This window comes from Mercenaria mercenaria, chromosome 3, assembly GCF_021730395.1.
Source record: "Mercenaria mercenaria strain notata chromosome 3, MADL_Memer_1, whole genome shotgun sequence".
NCBI classification, from domain to species: Eukaryota; Metazoa; Mollusca; class Bivalvia; order Venerida; family Veneridae; genus Mercenaria; species Mercenaria mercenaria.
The window spans coordinates 20,498,524-20,519,295 of record NC_069363.1 but is presented as its reverse complement, the minus strand read 5'-3'; the positions used below and the strand labels follow the sequence as shown (position 1 = coordinate 20,519,295).

General features: G+C 32.3%; 1 protein-coding gene across 5 annotated transcripts in view; it reads left to right on the top strand.

Moving 5' to 3' along the window:
* The window catches only part of LOC123525891 (regulator of G-protein signaling 22-like), an 88,448-nt gene extending 68,241 nt beyond the window's left edge, over positions 1-20,207 (top strand). For 3 of the 5 annotated variants that reach the window (XM_053537962.1, XM_053537960.1, XM_053537963.1), the window contains 8 exons: positions 496-657; positions 1,103-1,282; positions 1,681-1,842; positions 7,646-7,672; positions 9,015-9,246; positions 13,567-13,660; positions 14,774-14,799; positions 15,414-20,207. In XM_053537962.1, coding sequence (XP_053393937.1) covers positions 496-657; positions 1,103-1,282; positions 1,681-1,842; positions 7,646-7,672; positions 9,015-9,246; positions 13,567-13,660; positions 14,774-14,799; positions 15,414-15,583 — 1,053 coding nt within the window. In that variant the 3' untranslated portion in view covers positions 15,584-20,207. The other 2 variants (XM_053537961.1, XM_053537964.1) reach the window with 2 other exon arrangements.
* Positions 20,208-20,772: the final 565 nt, after the last annotated feature.

Below are 20,772 nucleotides of genomic sequence, written 5' to 3'. Positions count from 1 at the left end.
CTTTGACTATTTTACTACCTAAAAATTAATGCACACGTAACAAAGTAATCCATTTATGGATCTTCATGAAAATTTATACAAATATAGATTACTATAGGGCGGTGGTGCAGGCACACTTTCATCAGAATTTCTGTTTTAACTGCAGAGAAATGTCCCTTTAATTGTTTTTAATAAATTCATGAATATATATTAAAATTAGATAGTATAGTCCCCTCATGCACAAAACAACCCATTCAGTGGGGAATATAAATTCACTGAATTTGCTTGTTATTTTTAGGTTGCTAGATTAGTAACAGACAACTTAACAGACTTCAACAAAAACCGTTTAATTAAAATTCTATCTGTAAACTAGGGTTATTTGATATCTGTACTGGACTTCATTCTTTCATTTATTTATTAATCAACTGAATCTAATTTTCATCAGACACTTAGATACCGGTAGATATCCACATTTGGTTACTCAAGACTAGACCTAATGCATCAATTTCTTTTCAGCTTCTGGATAGTAAGTGGATGTCCTCTACCAATGAAATCATTATCTTCCGTAAAGCATTGTTGAACCCAGTGACCTCTGTACAGTTCAGAAGGTTTGTCTCTATCAAGGGAGATAGTCTAGAAAATGATGTACTCTTCTGGTTGGAGGTTCAAAAATTTAAGGTAAGTGTTACTGTTACTTTGTTTTCATGTCACATTTTCTGAATGGGCCCTGACTTTGAAATAAAATTTTAAAATCCTGCAATCAAATTTTAGCAATACAAAAGAAAACAACAACAAAAAATTAAAAAGTGAAGGTATGGAGTGGTGGGGCATCTGCCTTCAACCCAGAGGTTAGAGGTTGAAGGTCTCAGTGAGGACAAGAATGCGACTGAGATAGGTACATCTTTCAGGTTTGAAAGCAGTCCTTGAACATAACTCTTAAGTGTTAAAGTGTAAACAAAAAGGTCTGTTTGAGAAGTAATGTAAATACTGGTACATTATTTTGTTCATTTTTGCATTGACTTTATTTTAATTGCTAATTTTCATTTGAGGCCGACCAAACATGTTAAAATGTAAAATTCAAATATTGAAATTGTAAGACAGTGTTGTGTGTATTAAATACCAGGACATGTACCATGCCCACTGTGAGGACTCTATGATCACTCAGAAGATCAACACAATCATCAACTGCTTCATTGAGTCACAGATCCCGCCTAGTCTACAGATAGATATACCACCAGAGATGGCTGACAGGATCATAGACAGGAAATATGAGAAATGTCCCTACCTCTTCAGAGAAGCTCAGGTAACATATACAAAAATTTACAACAAAATATTGTAAGTTTCAAAATAAATCTTGACATTAATTTGTATAAAGTGCCTTGTAGTTGTGGATATTCATATATTGTTTAGGTGATTTCATTTCCAAGACACTGATCTAAACAGTTGATATATCAAAAGGTGTAAAACACAGTGTTCAGATATTAAACAAGACAGAGGTCTATATTGTGAAATAAAAAGTATAGTCTTTGTGTACTTGGCATTGCATATGCAACAGTTTAACTAGAATGAATTATGTGTACTTTGTAAGACTGCTGATATTAGCATATTCTCTTGCAAGTATATTCAGAAATTTATCTTCTTTCATTTAATACATTTCTTAATGTGTAGGTATTTATTCTAAGATATATTTTTGTTTGTTAGTTGGTGGTGTTTAGAGTGCTATTCCCACACTGGAAAGAGTTTTGTGATTTCCGTCTTAATCTCGCTGAGGAGAAAGTTCTTCCGACAATTGAAAGACGTCGCAAACATGCCAGAGCTAGAGAGAGAAAGCGCTTACAGGAATTAGAGGAAAAACAAGCCAAGGTTTGTAAAATATTTGTTTAAGCTGAAATAATTAATAAAAAATTTAGAAGTTTTATGTGTACTTAAGCACTTCTGCTAGAAACTAGGTTAGACAGGTTTAAGTGTACATGTATTCATTTCTTCTTTAGTTACTTGACCTTAACTGAATGAAAAGTGCATTTTCAGAGCTAGTTATATGAGAGTTTCATAAAAGTTCTAGCTTTGTTCTTACATTTTTGTCCATTGCACTTTGCTTTTGCCATGGAGGTGTATGTCATGTTGGCATATTATGTTATGACCTTGGTCTTGTTCATAATATTTATAGTGTTAATGAAATACTTTTCACCAATTGAATGTTTTCTTCATGAAAGTTTCGCCTTTGAAATAATCCAGCCTGGATGTTAAATCCATATATAAAGTTCACATTGAATTTTTAGCTTGCTGTTCAGCCTGTAAGTAGTCAACAAGTTAAAACAAACTTAAAACTGCAGTTATTTCATTCACAATGGAAATATACCACAACCCTTCTTATTTGTTATGTTTATACTTGTATGTAATAAACTGTCTGTTTTCTTAATATGACACAATTGCAAAAAGACCGTGAACATTTTAGACACTTAATTTTTCACGTTCTAAGATTTGTTTTTGTCATCTTTTAACAAACCTTAAAGTGAATGTCAGATACAGTAATTATTATTGCAAAGCTTTGGCCTCCCCCTTTTTTAAAAAACATTCTGTTCCTTTCTGGTGAACTATGTTTTGTCATGCAGTAATATGGCAAAGATATGACAGTTGCAGTTGAGTAATTAATTGATAAAAAAACTTGATTCATCAGAAGTTGATTTATTTTGACTCTTATTTACTTTTCAATTAAGAAGTTTGAAACTTCACCTCAATTTACAGTGTGAATATGGCTGTAACTGTAATAGTAGATGATAGCATTAAAATGTTTTATTTTCTTGCCATGGACAATATTTTATAGTTAATTATTATGTCAGTTTTCTATGTTCATTCTATTTCTTGATATCTTGTGCATACAGAAAGTCGGCAAACAATATTTTTCAGATTTTAAACTCCATTCTTTTAATCTTTGACTTTAATCTGCTATTTCACATTTCAACTTTGGTTGTTTTTCTGTACTGACTATTTACCAGATATGTAGTTTACTTATGTTTGATGCTTTATTAAACTTACTATGGGTGGTTCGGCGTCGGGTCACCCTGTGTACATTTTTTCTTTAGTCACATTTACAAAGTCTTTTAGTTTAAGTTTTGAAACTTTAACACTGTTTCCATCAACAGTCCATATATAGGCAAGAGTACATAACTCGTCAAGATTGTTGTCATGAATTATGGCCAAATGTTGTGGACTTTTAAATCTTGGTTTCAACAGTTTTTCTACCATGTATATTAATTTTGATACAAGTCTTTTTAACTAGTAGCTTTTGAGTAAACTCATCATGACACTGTTGTTTGTATATTAAGACCTGTCGGATTGTATTTGGCAATGATTACGTTAAAATATCATATAGCTTTTGCGAATAATTGTCCCGCTTTGTTACTCTGAAATTTGTTATATTTTTGTTATCAGTTTTTTTACATAAGTCTTTACTGAATAAAGACTGTATTCAAAGCACTTTCAACACTTGATTTACAATCCAATTAGTTGTAGCATGTACATACAACATAATCTACATTTGTCATACTGAACATAAAGCCACCTTTTGCCATCTAAATTTTGGATGTTTCATTCCTAAAGCATATATAGTAAATTTTGTAAATGTTTCATAATTGGCATTTGGAATATATTTTATATCATTTTATGATAAATATCTTATAAAGCAAAATACCTAGAACTGTATCAAACGCAAGACATTATTAGGAGAAATTATGACTTTTGTGCAATTGAAATTATTGTGTTTTTAATTTAACCATGTTTTGTCCTTACTCATATGAATATCTGTTTTAAAACATCTTCAAGAATTGTTTGTGATTTGATTCAATGGGTGCAGTAGTACAAACTTGTACAACTATTTTTGTGTAATTATGCTTTATTCAATATTGAACAATTGTTCAGCTTTTTTAAGGTAAAGCGAAAATGGCAAAACTAGTAAGGTGGTTTTGTATAATTTAAACATATTGTTTAACGATGAATTTCTTTGTAGTTATATAGTACAAACTCATTAACATTGTGACTGAGTTTATGCCCTTTGTAGGCTTGGAATTTATTAAGTTAAATTTTTGCATTGAATCATGTTTTCCTGAACCAAGATCCTATTAACAATGTTGCACATCATGTGTTACGAATTGTTTGTCAAGCTTATCAAAATTTAAAATACAGGAATATATTTTATTATAATCATTTTTTTGGTTTTACTTCTAGAAATTTCTGAATTTTAATAAACCCATTTACCAATCAATTATAATAGTCAGGCGCTAGAATTGACAGCTCTTGTTTTTATTGTTTATAATTTTATAGATTTCTTATTAACTATTTGTTTTATTTTGTATATATAATTATATGAGTTTGTAATATTGTTATCAGCGTGAAATACACATGATGCATCAATTTAAACCATTTGTCATTATATCAAATAGTTTAGTTATAGTGTATTTTTTAATTATATAAGTTAACAGTTTTGTACTAATCAGCCAATACATAATTGGAGAATAGGCATGTAAAAAATATAAACATATCATGGAAAAAAATTAAAACTTGTTGTCCTTCATTGATAAGTAAACAACAAAATGTTGTCAAAATGTCTCAGCGTTTTTTAATGGTTTCAAAACATCTTTTCTACTTTGATCAGCATATTAAATCCATTCTGAATTTCATTGTTGATTGCGTGATACTGATGTATTTTGGAGACTAATATACCATGCAATGCAGTGATGGTGCAACTGTTGTGTTGTATATTTAAAAGACACTGTGGATAATATATTTTGATGAATGATTTTTTTTTTCACTCTCGTTACAAAATATATATATAGTTCTTCAATATGCGAAATAATATTCACTCTGCTTTGTCTTCTCTGAATAATTTATTGATATTATTTAAGTATATTCATGTTTTTTTCATAAGTCACTTTTACCACTGAAATAAAGTACCTAGTATTTCATAAGTCACTTTTACCACTGAAATAAAGTACCTAGTATTTTAGTTTTAAACACTGTAAATTTACAACATAATGTACTAATTATGTCATACTGAACAAAACAGCAAAACTGCCATCTAATATTTTGCTGATGTCTTCAAAATTACCTAATAGCATATACTCAGTACAATATGTTGCTTAATGACTATTCATAATTCCGTCAAAATCATAATATGGCAATATATTTATTTATTTATTTTATGACTTCAACCCATTTTATAAAAGTCACAAAAATACACTAGAATGTATTCAAAGCAGCAAAATGTAGGAAGAAAATGATAACATTGTTGTAAAGCATTAAATAATTGTGTGATATTTAACCAGTTTCTAATAAAAAAACAACAGTTATATATACTCCTTACTCATATGAATAGTATTCACTTGTTTTCTAAAAACATAACTTCAGAGAATATGTTTGTGACTTTTTACAAATGGGGTGAGGTAGTAACAAACATGAATAAAACTACATTTTTGTGTAATGTGATGTTTTTAAATTCCAATATCTTGATAACCAAATTTCAGCCATTTTTAAGGTAAAGGAAAATGGCAAATGACAGATAAGGTGGTTTGTTCAGTATATATTGACAGACAAATCTGTTTAAGATGTAAATTTCTGGTTAAGTATATTGTTTATTTGTATGAAATCATTAACAGTTCAGATGACTGAGTTTTGCTCACAGTTGTGTAGGGTTTGAATTCTGGTTAGAGTTGAAATGTTTTTAAGACTTTGGAATTTGTTTATCCCAGGAACCAGAGATCAGGAATAGTTAACACATGTATAGACATGATTTTGTGTGTTGAGAATTGTTTGCTACAATTTATGCCAAATATATGTTTAAAACTACAGACATAGTAGTTATTATAATAATTACTCTTTTGAGTATTCTCAACATTTCTAGATAATTTCTGTAATTCTTAAATAAAACCAATTTACCCAAGTCCAATAATAATAATATGTCATGTGAGTAGAATTGCAGCCAAATGAAAGTTGATTAATATTGTGTTAAAACTTTTGAAATAGAGTATTTTATTGAAACATTTGTTTTATTTATTTATAGCCAAAGTTTAAGGTATAGTCTTTAAATTACCCCTCCCTGTTAACCAACATAAAACACTGTATGACATCCAAAGTTCTAGAAATTTGTCATTGTATTATGCACAAAAGTTGAATTGTTTTTATCATGTAATTATCTCCCTTTATTTTTTGTTAACACAGTAATATCTGTATATAGAAAAAAATCAATTGACAATACACACCTCAATTGGAAATTCAGTGCATGCACCACAACAATGTAAAACAATATATAATGCGAAACAAAATAAAAATGTCTTAGTCCATTTCACTTTGTCCGTTTTATTTCAGTATAAGTACATATTTTATACGTAGTTATTCAAACACTGAATATTCATCAAGATTTTTTAAAGTAGTAACAATTTTTCAATACTCTTGATCAGGCAAAATACTTCCAAATACCCATTCTGAGCCATTTTCATTTGTTCCCCGATCTGTCAGATGCATACATTGCAATGATATTGTCGGAGTACAAATACAGTTCATTCACCAATGGCAAATATTGACTAAGAAATAGATGGTTTTTTTTACAAGCCTGAATCTGCTAAGATTATTACTACACAAGGATTTGCTACAACTGACACAGTTCAAAGATGCTCACTGACAAACAGAACCTATTTTAGAGAAATTATCATTTTACTTGTCTGGTATGTATTATGTCTCCCACCACACAATGGTGTGGGAGACATATTGATTTACTCCTGTCTGGGTGTGTGTCAGTCCATCTGTCAGTCTGTCACAAATCTTGTCCGCACTCTAAGTCGAACATTTCTCATCCGATCTTCACCAAACTTTAACAAAATGTGTTTGCCAATAAGTCCTCGGCCAAGTTTGATAACTAGCCAAATCGACTTAGGCACTTCGGAATTATGGCCCTTGAACATAATTACCGATAGGCCGGTTACTCCAACATGTGAATTACCTATAGGCCGCTTACTCCAACACGTAAACAGTATATAAAGACAGACTTACTATTCAGATGATTAGGCAGTTGTGGGAGACATGCACTTTTCTCAAAAGCACCTATAGTTATCATCCAAATTTAAACACAAATATTATCATTAAGTGGGAAATGTCTTGTTTCAAGTGTGTTATTAAACTTAAATGTTTAAAAAACATAAAGGAAATTCAAATTTTTATAAATGTTTGAATATTATCACACATGTCGTCGGCAACATTCTTAACATCATATCAGCTATATTTAAAAAAAAATAAGCATATGCTGCTAGGCCTGCCAAGTCTCCAACTCTCAGATTCAAGTACAGAAGGGCACAAAGTTAATATTCTCTCTCTCTTTTTTCTTGTTTGCAAAAAAAACATTTTAAACTTTGGATGTCATACCAGCCTGAAATATTAGTTGGATTTGATATGGGTAAATGTTGCATTAAATAGAGAGAATTTTTAGGTGTTTTGGTTTTTTTCTATTTATATTATTTGATTTTATATTAATGTTTTATGAAGAAGCAATTAATGTGCATGCTCTGCATGCATAATGCATTTTATTATTATGTTAATAATGAAGCTTTGATAATGTTTTAAAAGTAGTCTTGTATTTATTTTCATTGCTTTAATGGTGTATTGCTTATAATTATTACAGGGGAAAATGCGTTACGTAAAATTTCGGGTAATTCCTGGCATGATTTTGCATGGTTGATCATATATATATTCAAAACTGCACTTTTTTCACTGTAAAAAACCTTTTAAGTAATGTATTATTAAAGGGAATATTTATACAGAGCAAAATTGATGATGCTGTGATTAGGCCATGTTAATGCCAACTGGAGAATAAGATGGATTTCATTGAAAATGAGTGATACTGAACAGTGGGAAAAAAACATTTATAGGGATGTAGAATGCTGTTATATTCATTGTATGGTGGAAGGTTAGAAAACCAATAGGAAAGGCCATCACTGGTTTTTGTGATTGTTTTTTTATTTGGATTGGTCTGGATTGATGTACTAGTGCACATATATATGTACATATGAATATAGTTGGAGCACATAGTGTGGTATTTGGTTTGGAACATCACAGTGTTATAGGTCCACACTTTTTCTTAAGTTTTGAGTTACAGTGTTTTCACTATTTTTATTTGTAATACAACAGTTATTAAGATATAATGTGTTTAAGCTTCTGTTTCCATTTTATGGGCCACAATTCAGGTATAGTGCTCTAGATAGGAGAAGAGAGAATTTCTGAATAATGATGGTAGTTTATTACTGATATTTTGCTCAAGGCAGGGTACTGGTGGTGGAACTGTGGATAGATTGTATAGCATGCATATAAAGGTGGGAAGGGGCAGATTTGTTCCTTAAGATTCCAATCTAGAGCACTGATGAGGTTTCAAAGTGTTATCCAAATTTACTGTATTCTGTATCAGGAGTAGGTATATTGTCAGGTGTGATTGTTTGAGCACACAAATATTGCATTATATTCATTTCTCCTCATACAACATATACAAAATATATTTATTACTTACATTTCCAGTTATTATAATTATATTAACAAGCTTGATGCAAAGTATTTAGTATTCTATATGCATGGCTTCTGCAAACAAGTTACCGGTAATCCAATTTCTTTGTGTCAAATTATTATTAATTGTTTCCATATCACCTGCTATAATGTTACTTTTATAAATGCAAATGAAAGAATGCACTAAATGTTCATCACGAGTTTTATGTAAAAAGGTATTCTGCAACATGTAAGTCTTTGTAAGTTTTATGACATTCGTGTAAGGCTTAAATGTGCCTCTCTGAACCAAGGGTTCAACCATATTTATCATCAATACAGGACTAGAAAACGATTTGAATGCATGGAACTTTGCAAAGTCTCTCTGCTTTCATTGCATATATCTTTATCATCTTGTAGCAGACAAACAGAAATATATGAGTGGAATTGCCCAGGACTATCATAACTGATTCATTACTTAGTGTAATTCCTCATTTTGTTGTGTTTTTGTTTTACATTAGGAGGCAGAGAGGCGAGCTGCCATGGGATTACCTCCCTTGGGAGAAGAAGAGGATGTGTTTCACGATCCATTTAAGGCCCTGGGTGGGGCAGAAAGTGTTGAGGGTGATGCAGAGGTGGAGGAAAAAGACAAGATTTCATGGACTTACTCTAACTACATGAATGCTTTAGAAAGAGAGGAACTGTTAAATAATACTGATGAATCATCATTTACCTCACTGCTGACAGATACAGGTAATTATACTGATGAATCCTCATTTATCTCACTGCTGTCAGATACAGGTAATTATACTGATGAATCATCATTTACCTCACTGCTGACAGATAAGGTAAATATACTGATGAATCCTTATTTACCTCACTGCTGACAGATACAGGTAATTATACTGATGAATCCTTTTAACCTCAATGCTAACAGGTACATGTTATTGTACTGATGAATCCTTATTTACTTCAATGCTGACAGGTACAGGTTATTATACTGATGAATTCTTATTTACCTTAGTGCTGACAGATAAGGTAATTATACTGATGAATCCTTATTTACCTCACTGCTGACAGGTACAGGTTATTATACTGATGAATTCTTATTTATCTCAATGCTGACAGATAAGGTAATCATACTGAAGAATCATTTACCTCAATGCTGACAGAAAAGGTAATTGTACTGATGAATCCTTATTTACCTCACTGCTGACAGATACAGCTAATTATACTGATGAATCATCATTTACCTCACTGCTGTCAGATACAGGTAATTGTACTGATGAATCATCATTTACCTCACTGCTGACAGATAAGGTAAATATACTGATGAATCCTTATTTACCTCACTGCTGACAGATACAGGTAATTATACTGATGAATCCTTTTAAAGGCTTAGATTTTGGCAGTGGGCCAAGGGATTTCTGTCTTCACCAGCACAGTTGGGGGCTAATGACCATCACAGTATGGTTCCAATTAACAAGAGTCAATGTTTATTGGAGAGTCAGTCTACGTTATAAGTGTATCAATTAGTGAGAAGGGGAAACAATGTTATTTACCTTAAGTTGATATATAACTGATAACTTTTAAAGTTATACTAGTTTTTTTTTTGGCATTTCTAGGTAAAGAAAAATATTTGTTGATCAAACACAATAATAAGATAATCAGACACTTATTTTCACAATAATGAAATAATGATAAACTTACTTAAAGAAATATGCAAGTTTTTATTTTTTTAAATTCTGTCTGGAGAATTGTGATATTTCAGAAAATTGTGACTTTCACTCATCTAAAGCTTGCAGAATACTGTAAATAACATTTGTCTACAGATTGAAAACAGTATGTGCATTTCAAAGTTACAAAGCAAAGCATGAAAAAAAAGTCACTTTTGGCAACATACTGTAAATGAAAATTCAGTATAGATGGAACACAATAATTTTAAGTTCAAATAATGTTGATTACATGAATACAAGAAACCCAGTTTCCAATTAGAAAAATATTGTTTGTCAGCACAAAGAACTCCTGAAGTTTTCACTATGCTTGTGTTTTATTATCATTATTATTTTCAATATTATTACTGTATCTTTAGTCATCCTTTATGTAATATAATAATAATAATAACAATAATAATAATAATTATTTTTACTGGTATGATTATTTTTATTGTTATTATTATCAGTATTATAACATTAAAGTAATACTTATTATCATCTATATAATATCTAAATAATAATTAATATTATTATCATTCCACATTCACTGAAGAAAAATTAATTTCTTTCAACCCCGCTGCACACATCTTCATGGTCTAGTTGGGGTCCCTGCTGTGCTAATTGCCCTCTGATCAGTTACGGTTACATAATCATTGATAAGCAGCAGATAAGATGGGAGTTGTATATTGGATTTGTGGGGGTGGGGGACACTTATATAGTAGTGAATCTAGGCCTTTAACCTCGATGCTGACAGGTACATGTTAGTGTACTGATGAATCCTTTTTTACTTCAATGCTGACAGGTACAGGTTATTATACTGATGAATTCTTATTTACCTCAGTGCTGACAGATAAGGTAATTATACTGATGAATCCCTATGTACCTCACTGCTGACAGGTACAGGTTATTATACTGATGAATTCTTATTTATCTCAATGCTGACAGATACAGGTAATCATACCGAAGAATCATTTACCCCAATGCTCACAGATAAGGTAATGGTACTGATGAATCCTTATTTACCTCACTGCTGACAGATACAGGTAATTATACTGATGAATCATCATTTACCTCAATGCTGACAGATAAGGTAATTATACTGATGAATCCTTATTTACCTCACTGCTGACAGGTACAGGTTATTATACTGATGAATTCTTATTTACCTCAGTGCTGACAGATAAGGTAATTATACTGATGAATCCTTATTTACCTCACTGCTGACACGTACAAGTTATTATACTGATGAATTCTTATTTACCTCTATGCTGACAGATACAGGTAATTATTCTGATGAATCCTTATTTACCTCAATGCTGACAGGTACAGGTTATTATACTGATGATGAATCCTTATTTACCTCAATGCTGACAGGTACAGGTTATTATACTGATGAATTCTTATTTATCTCAATGCTGACAGATACAGGTAATCATGCCGAAGAATCATTTACCTCAATGCTGACAGATAAGGTAATGGTACTGATGAATCCTTATTTACCTCACTGCTGACAGATACAGGTTATTATACTGATGAATCATCATTTACCTCAATGCTGACAGATAAGGTAATTATACTGATGAAGCCTTATTTACCTCACTGCTGACAGGTACAGGTTATTATACTGATGAATTCTTATTTACCTCAGTGCTGACAGATAAGGTAATTATACTGATGAATCCTTATTTACCTCACTGCTGACAGGTACAGGTTACTATACTGATGAATTCTTATTTACCTCGATGCTGACAGATACAGGTAATTATTCTGATGAATCCTTATTTACCTCAATGCTGACAGGTACAGGTTATTGTACTGATGTATCTTTTTATTACCTCAATGCTGACAGATACAGGTAATTATACTGATGAATCCTTATTTACCTCAGTGCTGACAGATACACATTATGTATCTTTTTATTACCTCACTGCTGACAGATACTGATGAATCCTAATGTATCTCATTGCTGACATATACTGATGAATCATCCTTTACCTTATTACTGACAGGTACAGGTAATTACCAATGCAAGACAATTGTTCTCTTTGGTGATTTGACAGTGTACACTTAATCTGAAGACATTCATCCTTCATTGATTTTTGAGGGGAAGTTGTTTTTTGCTTGCTGAGAACAATCTGGTAATGATGTGAACATGGATACTAGATAGGATATTCTTGCATACCAGCTGGGGATTTCCAGAATTTTTACCAGTGCTGGAAAAATTCATCTTATACCCCTGGGTGTAAGATGACTCTCATGCTATAAATGACATACTATAACAAACTACATATATGTAGAAGATTTTTGTAGTAACTGGTACTTTATTTCATAAAAGGGAATAAAAATCCAATGATTTGACAGTTCCTCTTTGTTCCTAATAGCATATTTCTCGATTCAAAAAACATTATTATATCAAAAATCATAACATTACGCTGTAACTTATAAAACAAAACCGGAACTATGCTTTGTCATTTGTCTTTGAAATGTCATGATGTCTTTCCTGTTTATGGATGTTGGTTTCCCGATCTCTTGAATATGGTATGCAAGAAAAAGATTCGATCACTGGCTGTAGGTGCAGACGGAAATATCTGGCTCACGGGAAACTGCTTACATGGTAACTCGGCGTAGCCTCGTTACTGCCTATACAGTTACCCTCGAGCCAGTTTTTCCCATCAGCACCTACAACTAGCGAAAGAATCTTATAACGGACATCTGTATGTTACCAAAATACTTTTTGCAATTCTCATGGGTTTTGGTAGTATGTAATGGATCTTCAGCCACCATATTAGCTGTTGCCAGTAAGTATTGATGAGTTATTGTTAAGGAATGCTCAAAAGACAGAATATTATAAGGATCTTACATGCCTGCCTGTGTAAGATGGGGTTTTCCCTACCCGAGGGACAGTGTGGAATGGAAAACCGAGTGTTAGCAAGGTTTTTTTATCCAAGCTGTCCTGAGGGTTGGGGAAACAGCTGTCTTACATAAGCAGATATGTTAGATCATTTTTCTTGCCCATCATGTTCAAAATAGATCATGGAGACAAATAAATTTGAGTATTTCCTGACATTATTTATATAGTTTATGACGGCATAATAGTGCCAGTACTATGTGATGTCACCTTAGTGCATGCTATTTTAGACAAGATTTTTCCGTAAGGAAAGACAGGAATATCTCTCCCCGGCATGTGCTCGGACAAATGTATACTTTCCCCACTAGGTAGGCAAGAATTATGTATCAACTCTTTTCATACAAGAATGACTGTTAGCTATATGAATAGGGTGGTATTTCTGAATACTATAGAAAATCTTTTTATGACATCAAACTAGGTGTGATACTGATTATATGTATATAATTACAGCTTCAGTAAAGAGTGTAGGCACTGACAGAGCCTCGGTTGGAAGTCAATCTGATGAGAGGAAAGGAAGTAAGACTGATGGAGACTCAGAAAGGAAGTATGAACGATTTATTCTTGCCCCTCAGAGGGGCTTATTACATTCAGCCCTTCCATTTCCTGTCTTATTTCCATTCCATCAACATCTTTTCATACTTTGGATATACCTCTGTCTCAAAAGTCCAACTAGCATATATCTGTATCACTTTCTGTGACCAACTCCTCATACTAAGGCAGTTTGCTCCGACGTTGACTGTGAATGTGCATGTTGTAAGATAAGTAGTTGTAAACATATGTTTCATCATTTTTAGCTCATCTGGTTAAGTTTTGCGTTTAGGTCAACTTTTTTCCTTTATGGTCAAAGCTATTGCTTTAAATCTTGGAGCAGTTTTATTCACCATTAAAAGCTGACTCTGCACATCAAGTACTGTAACTCTACATTGTTTTTTGCAAGAATTTTGGGCCCTTTTGGACGTAGATAATTATGGCAAGGACAATATTTCCATTATACAGAGACAAAAAAATCAGATGAGCGTCTGCACCCGCATGGCGGTGCTCTTGTTAATGTTTTGATTGTTTATAGAATAGAGGGAATGAGGTGGAATCTTCAGTGTTAAGAAACCAGAGGAGAAGGAGCAAAGTGACTGACTGGTGTTTCTTAATGCTGAGTATTTCACTTCATAGCCTCTATTCCAGGTAGTGTTTTCCTTACTTTTTCAGTACAAGATGAGATAGATTAGCCTTTGAATAACGTGCTAAGTGGAGAATATACTACTCTACATGAAAAAATACTGAAAAATATTGAAAATATTTGTCATGTGATTGCTTAAAAAGTAGGATTAACTCTAAGAAAATTTACATTGTATACAAGATAAATTTTAGTTGGTAAAGGGAGTATATTAGTCAGCATTTGGCAAAAATTCTAGCTGATATTGATGTGTCGGAAGTAGCAAGGTTGTGCAGTAGTAGTTCAAGCTGATGTTGTTGTGCCAGAAGTTACAAGGTTGTTTAACATCAATCATTAAAGAAATTATATATGAAGTTGCAATAAAATATAATTAATAAATAGTGCTGAATGTTTATCTGATTTTAAGTTTAGATAGTCTTTCTTTTAAATTAAAGGACAGAGTATTCAGGTTGTAAAATGTGTTTATTTTATCTATTTGTTTTTCAGGAGATCTGTGGAGAATGGAGAAAATGGTATGTGTTTAGATTGTATCAATTAATTTATTGTTGTAACATTTTACTTTAAGTTTATTTTAATTGGAAAATTTCTTGCATGTTTTCTTTTCTCTATTAAATGTCCATTTTTCAAAATACAATAAAATTGCAAAATGCATTAATGTTAAATTTTAAATTAAGTCTCTAACAATTTTGATAAGGTAGTTTTCATTGTAAATTTCAGCTATTTGGGACATTAAAGCGTTTGCCAGTTGTTGTAATTTTTGTTCTATTTGTTGATGGATTCTTACAGAGCAAAGTTTTCCTGTAAAATTTTATGAAGTAGCATAATTAATAATTTTATATCAGTATGTTACACAAGGTAATATACATTTTTGGATATATACAATTTGCCTTATATCTTTAAGATTAAAAAGTTCCAACATCTATGCATGGAGTCCTTCTAAGGATGGTGTATAACTGTATAATCGTGCATAATAAAGTTGACATTCACAAAAGCCCTGTTATAAAGTTGGTTGATCACACAGTAGAACATTACTTTGATTTGGATAGACTTTTGTTTTGTTGTAATGCATTTAACCTCATAACTTACTGCCTGTATTTGTGTGTTAAAAATCACAACTGTTTTACAGGTAAGCCAAAAGGTACAGGAAATGGTAGTCGAAAGTCATCTATGGATGTCCCTCTGCTTGGAGAACGAAGAATGTCCCGACAGTCGAGATCTGATAGCCTTCAATCACAGCAGAAAGTGACTATACAAGATCCAAAATCTCCTAGCATCAAATCAAAACAAAAAGTCTAGATTATAGAACTTTATTTACATATCATAAATTGTATTACAATTACTTTCAACACCCACTTTATTATCAAGTTATAAAGGCTGATCAAGTTATGGTTATGGATTTAGAATGTCAGAAATTTTGAGTTTTTTTAGTATACACAGTTGTTGGGAACAGGCAGTAAAACATAGTGTACATTATAAATATTTTTTGAATATGTGATATGGTCATTCTGCACAATCTGAGTCATTGCTGACTATACTACATCATATCCATATGCTTGTATGTTTACTTTAGGTTTAAGGAAGCACTATTGCTTTAAGGTCATGGGTTTAGATCTTATGAGTAGTTAAATTTTGCCTGTGATTTACTTTATTGTCTTAGATATGGCCAAAGCTTTAGTAGGTTACCAAAAATCCTGTCAAACATTCCTTATATGGTACATGTTAAACATAATCTACACATGTTTGCTGATTTAAAGTGGTACTGCATGTAAATAAGACATTTATATGACTTGCAGGATAGCAATTGTTACTGGTGATCAATGTGTAAATATGCCACCTAGCGGGTGCTTTAAGAGAATTTGTATTATTATAATACATAAGGTTACACTTGTGCAGTGCATGTTCTCAAATCCCATGTCTTTGATTCAACAGCACCACTTTAACAGAAAACAACAAATGTGTTTGTTTTACTGTTGCTACAAAGTCATGTTTTTCTTATGAAAAATCTAAATTTTTCAGTTTAGAAACTTCTTCTTTATATATTTTCTATTTCTGTATTTGAGCTGCACCATGAGAAAACCAGCATAGTGCATTTGCGACCAGCATGGATCCAGACCAGCCGGCGCATCTACGCAGTCTGCAGGATCCATGCTGTTCGCTTTCAAAGCCTATTGCAATTAGAGAAACCGTTCCATGCTGGTCGCAAATGCACTATGTTGGTTTTCTCATAGTGTGGCTCATTTATGCTTTTCATTATCTATAACCTGTTGTGCCAATACGTCTATTCCTTCCATGAGAAGTTCATATATGTGATAGCTATTGTAAATTGTATATATGAAAATACTTGCATTGTAATGATTGTCTCAACTATTTTCAAGTACAAATTTCTCTTGGTATAATAGTTTACAAACTTAAGACATAGTTTTATCTTCCTTTTAGATATGTATTATATTTTTATGAATATTTTATCCATATAAACTTTTTTTTTTTTTTACATTTTGTGTATTTATTTGTTAGGTATAGATACAATCTGACTAAAGTTCATGATCTTCTAAACGAAGGGCTGAGGATGACCCATTCACATTCATCTTTCTGTATATTTGGATTTTCGATATTGCTATTTTTATTTTCGCAAAATTGTTTTTAGCTCACCTGAGCCAAAAGCTCATGGTTAGCTTTTGTGACCGCTCAATGTCTGTCATTAGTCGTCCATCGTGTGTCGTGTGTCCGTCAACATTTTATAAAAAAATCTTCCTCTTGAAAACCACTGGGCAGAATTACACCAAACTTCACAGGAATGATCCTTCGGTGGTCCCCTTTCAAAATTGTTCAAAGAATTTAATTCCATTTAGAACTCTGGTTGCCATGGCAACCGAAAAGAAAAACTTAAAAAATCTTCTTGTCTAAAACTGCAAGGTGTAGAGCCTTGATATTTGGTATGTGACATCATCTTATGGTCCTCTATCAAATTTGTTTAAATTGTGCCCCTGGGGTGAAAAGAGGCCAGCCCCGGGGGTCACAAGTTTTACATAGACTTATATAAGAAAAAACTTTAAAAATCTTCTTTTCTAAAACCACAAGACATAGGACTTTGATATTTTGTATGTAGCATTGCATTGTGGTCCTCTACCAAAATTGTTCAAATTGTGCCCCTGGGGTGAAAAGAGGCCCTGCCCCGGGGGTCTCAAGTTTTACCTAGACTTATATAAGGAAAAAACTTTAAAAATCTTCTTGCCTGAAACTGCAAGGCCTAGGCTTTTGATATTTGGTATGTTGCCTTTCCTAGTGTTTCTCTACCAGAATTGTTCAAATTATGTCCCTGGGGTGAAAAGAGGCCCTGTCCTGGGTGTACCAAGTTTATCATAGACTTATATAGGAAAAAAAATTAAAGGTCTTTTTGTATGAAAGTTCAAGGCCCAGGCCTTTGATATTTGGTATGTAGCATTGCCTGGTGGATCTCTAACAAGTTTGTTCAAATTATGCCCCTGGGGTGAAAAGAGTTATGAGTTATACAGGAAAAAATACTTAAAAAATTATCAGATCATATTTCCTAGAATGTTTAATTATAATTACCTGATGACCCCAAGCAATAAGGGATCACTTGACTGTGACCTTGACCTACTGACCAACTTTTTTGTTTTTTAAGGTACAGCCTTGAAATTTGGGTGACATGTACAGTTGCACACCAATCTTAAAACTGACTTTCAGTTACCTACTGACCTACCTCCTTAATATTTTAGCATCAGTTTGCCATTTGAAACATGTGGCTCATATTACTCAGGTGAGCGATCCAGGGTCATCATGACCCTCTTGTTATTTGAACCAAGTCAGACAAATCGTTTCAACAAGCATTTGGCTGAACCATCAAAATACCATCGAATGTCAAAGGGTGAGAAAAATGTGCAGTCAGTCCGGGGCTCGAACCCGGGACCCCTCGCTTACAGGGTGAATACTCTACTGACTGAGCTAACTGGCTGCCTGACACCTTACGTGACCAAGTCCATAACGTGACATATGATTCCTCTCAAAACACGTGGGCGCAGTCATGATGTGGTCATCATAAGAATTGTAAACATGAAAAACCCAGGCTAAATATAAATTTTTTAAACTTCTACTTTCACTTTCAAAATGTTAAAAGCAAGGCTCTGATTGGCTAGCGGTAGGGTAGTCAGAACGAGGCTATCAATAGCACGTCTTCAGATCCAAAGCGTAGCGTTAATTGGAGATGTACTTTAGTCAGATTGGGTATAGATACTAATTGTTCATTATAAAAAAAAATTGTTCATTATTCTACAAGCATTTATAGCTTATAACAGCTCCACTGCCTTGTTTGATATAGGTAAATTGTTGCATCTGTGCTGTATTAACAAGTTTCAGATTGTGAGATATTAAAGAAGATTTCAGCATTTTCCTAATTTCTTTTAAATGCTTTTAAACATTTTTCTGAAATTTTGATCCTTTGCAGTGTCAATCAACTGAAGCAAGATAACCAATATTGATGTTTTATTGTATTCTCGAAAAAATACAAAATTGTTAAAAGAATCCCTTGAATGCTTTATTTTTTTATAGATAAAATTTCCAAAAAACTACAAATATATGGGGTTTTTTTTTCTCCCAGACTTTAAATTTTGAGAAAAACTACTTTTTACACTAGCTGTTTGGTATGTATCCTAAGGTTTGATCTCTGCTAGGTCATCCTATCTCAGCACTGACAACAGTTTCTAGAAAAAAAAACTGCTAAAATATATCTGCAGAAATCGTCTTTAAAATGTACAAAGTCAAAAGATAAAGGACATTCTTAGGTTAGCCATTTGCGCCTCTTTCTACAATTTTTGCTAGATTGTAGTTACTGATTCTGTTAATACAGCAGCATGATTGAAATTTACAGTGGCAAATACTCTATCAAATATTTTTGTTTTTGTGATGATAAATTCAAAATTAATTTAAAGTATTTTAGACAAGTAAAAAGTTCCTATTACACTCTTGGAATTCTTTATAATGATTTATGATTTGAATGGTATTGTGTTACATTTTAGGAAAATTCCTGTAAAAAACTTGTAACGGAAAGGATTGAGGCAAAATTCAGACATATTTTGTTTTGATAAAGCCATCTGTGATATGTATGTAAATTTAGAATTATTTTTATTCCATTATTTAGTCTAATGTGTGTATTTATAATTGTTTATAGCTTTATATGGTTAGATTATTAACTTATTGTGTATTTATTAAATAAAGTTGTAATGGAGTCGGACAAAGGATGCCAAAAGAAGAAAGCACCAAATGTCATTTAAATCTCATAAAAAAGCAGGATGCGTTTTTTTCCCTCAAATGTTGTAATTTACTTTGTCATTTGAGTATGAAAAGTATGATCTTATTTTGTATTTTCGTTTAGGTTGACGTATTCAATGAAATTTTAGTATACCCATGAATATTGTGACTCTTTTAAAAAAGTATTGCAGCATTATTTTGTTATCTCTTTTTATATAATATTATGTGGGATATACTGATATAAAGAAGTATGTTCTCCATGGCGATAGGTTAAAAACATTGCATTTTTAAAGTCATTCAGTCTCTACCGCTTAATTATGTTGATGAGTTGTCAGTTACGTGCAGAGAACAGGCTTTAAGTACTAAAAACAAATCCTGTACATGTATATAAAGGACAGCCCGTTGAAAATTGGCATGAAAACCACCAAAACAAACAAACACTGCAACAGCTTAATTCTTGTTTTAGAGAATTCTGCTAAATGTTATTCAAATTTTTATTTATAAGATATGCTTGCTGTAGGAGATATGCTTCATGCTTTTTGATCACTTGAAATGGTTGATCTACATTACATTTGTATTAAAATAGCTGTTATTTTTCTATGTTAGGTATATACCTTTTCATTGTTAATTTATAGAGATAAAGTTGATTAAAACATGCCTGTGTTACTTTTCTTATTTCATTGAAATAAATTTAATGAAAGAGCACCTTATATATGTATCAGGTTATGCAACAATCTTTATACCCCTAAAAAAATAGTTCAAGGGGTAGGGGGCATGAATACATAAGTTATCTTATGGTCAGCTGGTTGGTCCGTTGCATATAGATTGTAGAAAGGACTGCTTCCACATTTTTACAAGGATTTTAATGAAAGTTGATTCACATGATGTGTGTAGCATATTTTTTCTGGAATGGATAAAGACGGGGTTCTTGAATACCCTTCTCTGCAAAAAAAATGTGGAGAAAACTACTCTCACATATTGAAAGGAAGTCCATTGAAACAAAGTGTATATATGGACATTTTTTTGTGGTGGACACAGGTGGGTATCCCCATCCCCTAAATGTGAGCTTTAATTTCAATGAAACTTTGTACATATGAGTTATTAGTTCTGCAGTGGTGACCTGAGGTCACTTGGTTTTAATGTGAGTTATATAGTCATACAAAGGAACTCAGGTGAGCGATTAGGGACCATCATGGCCCGAAAGTGGATCATATTACTAT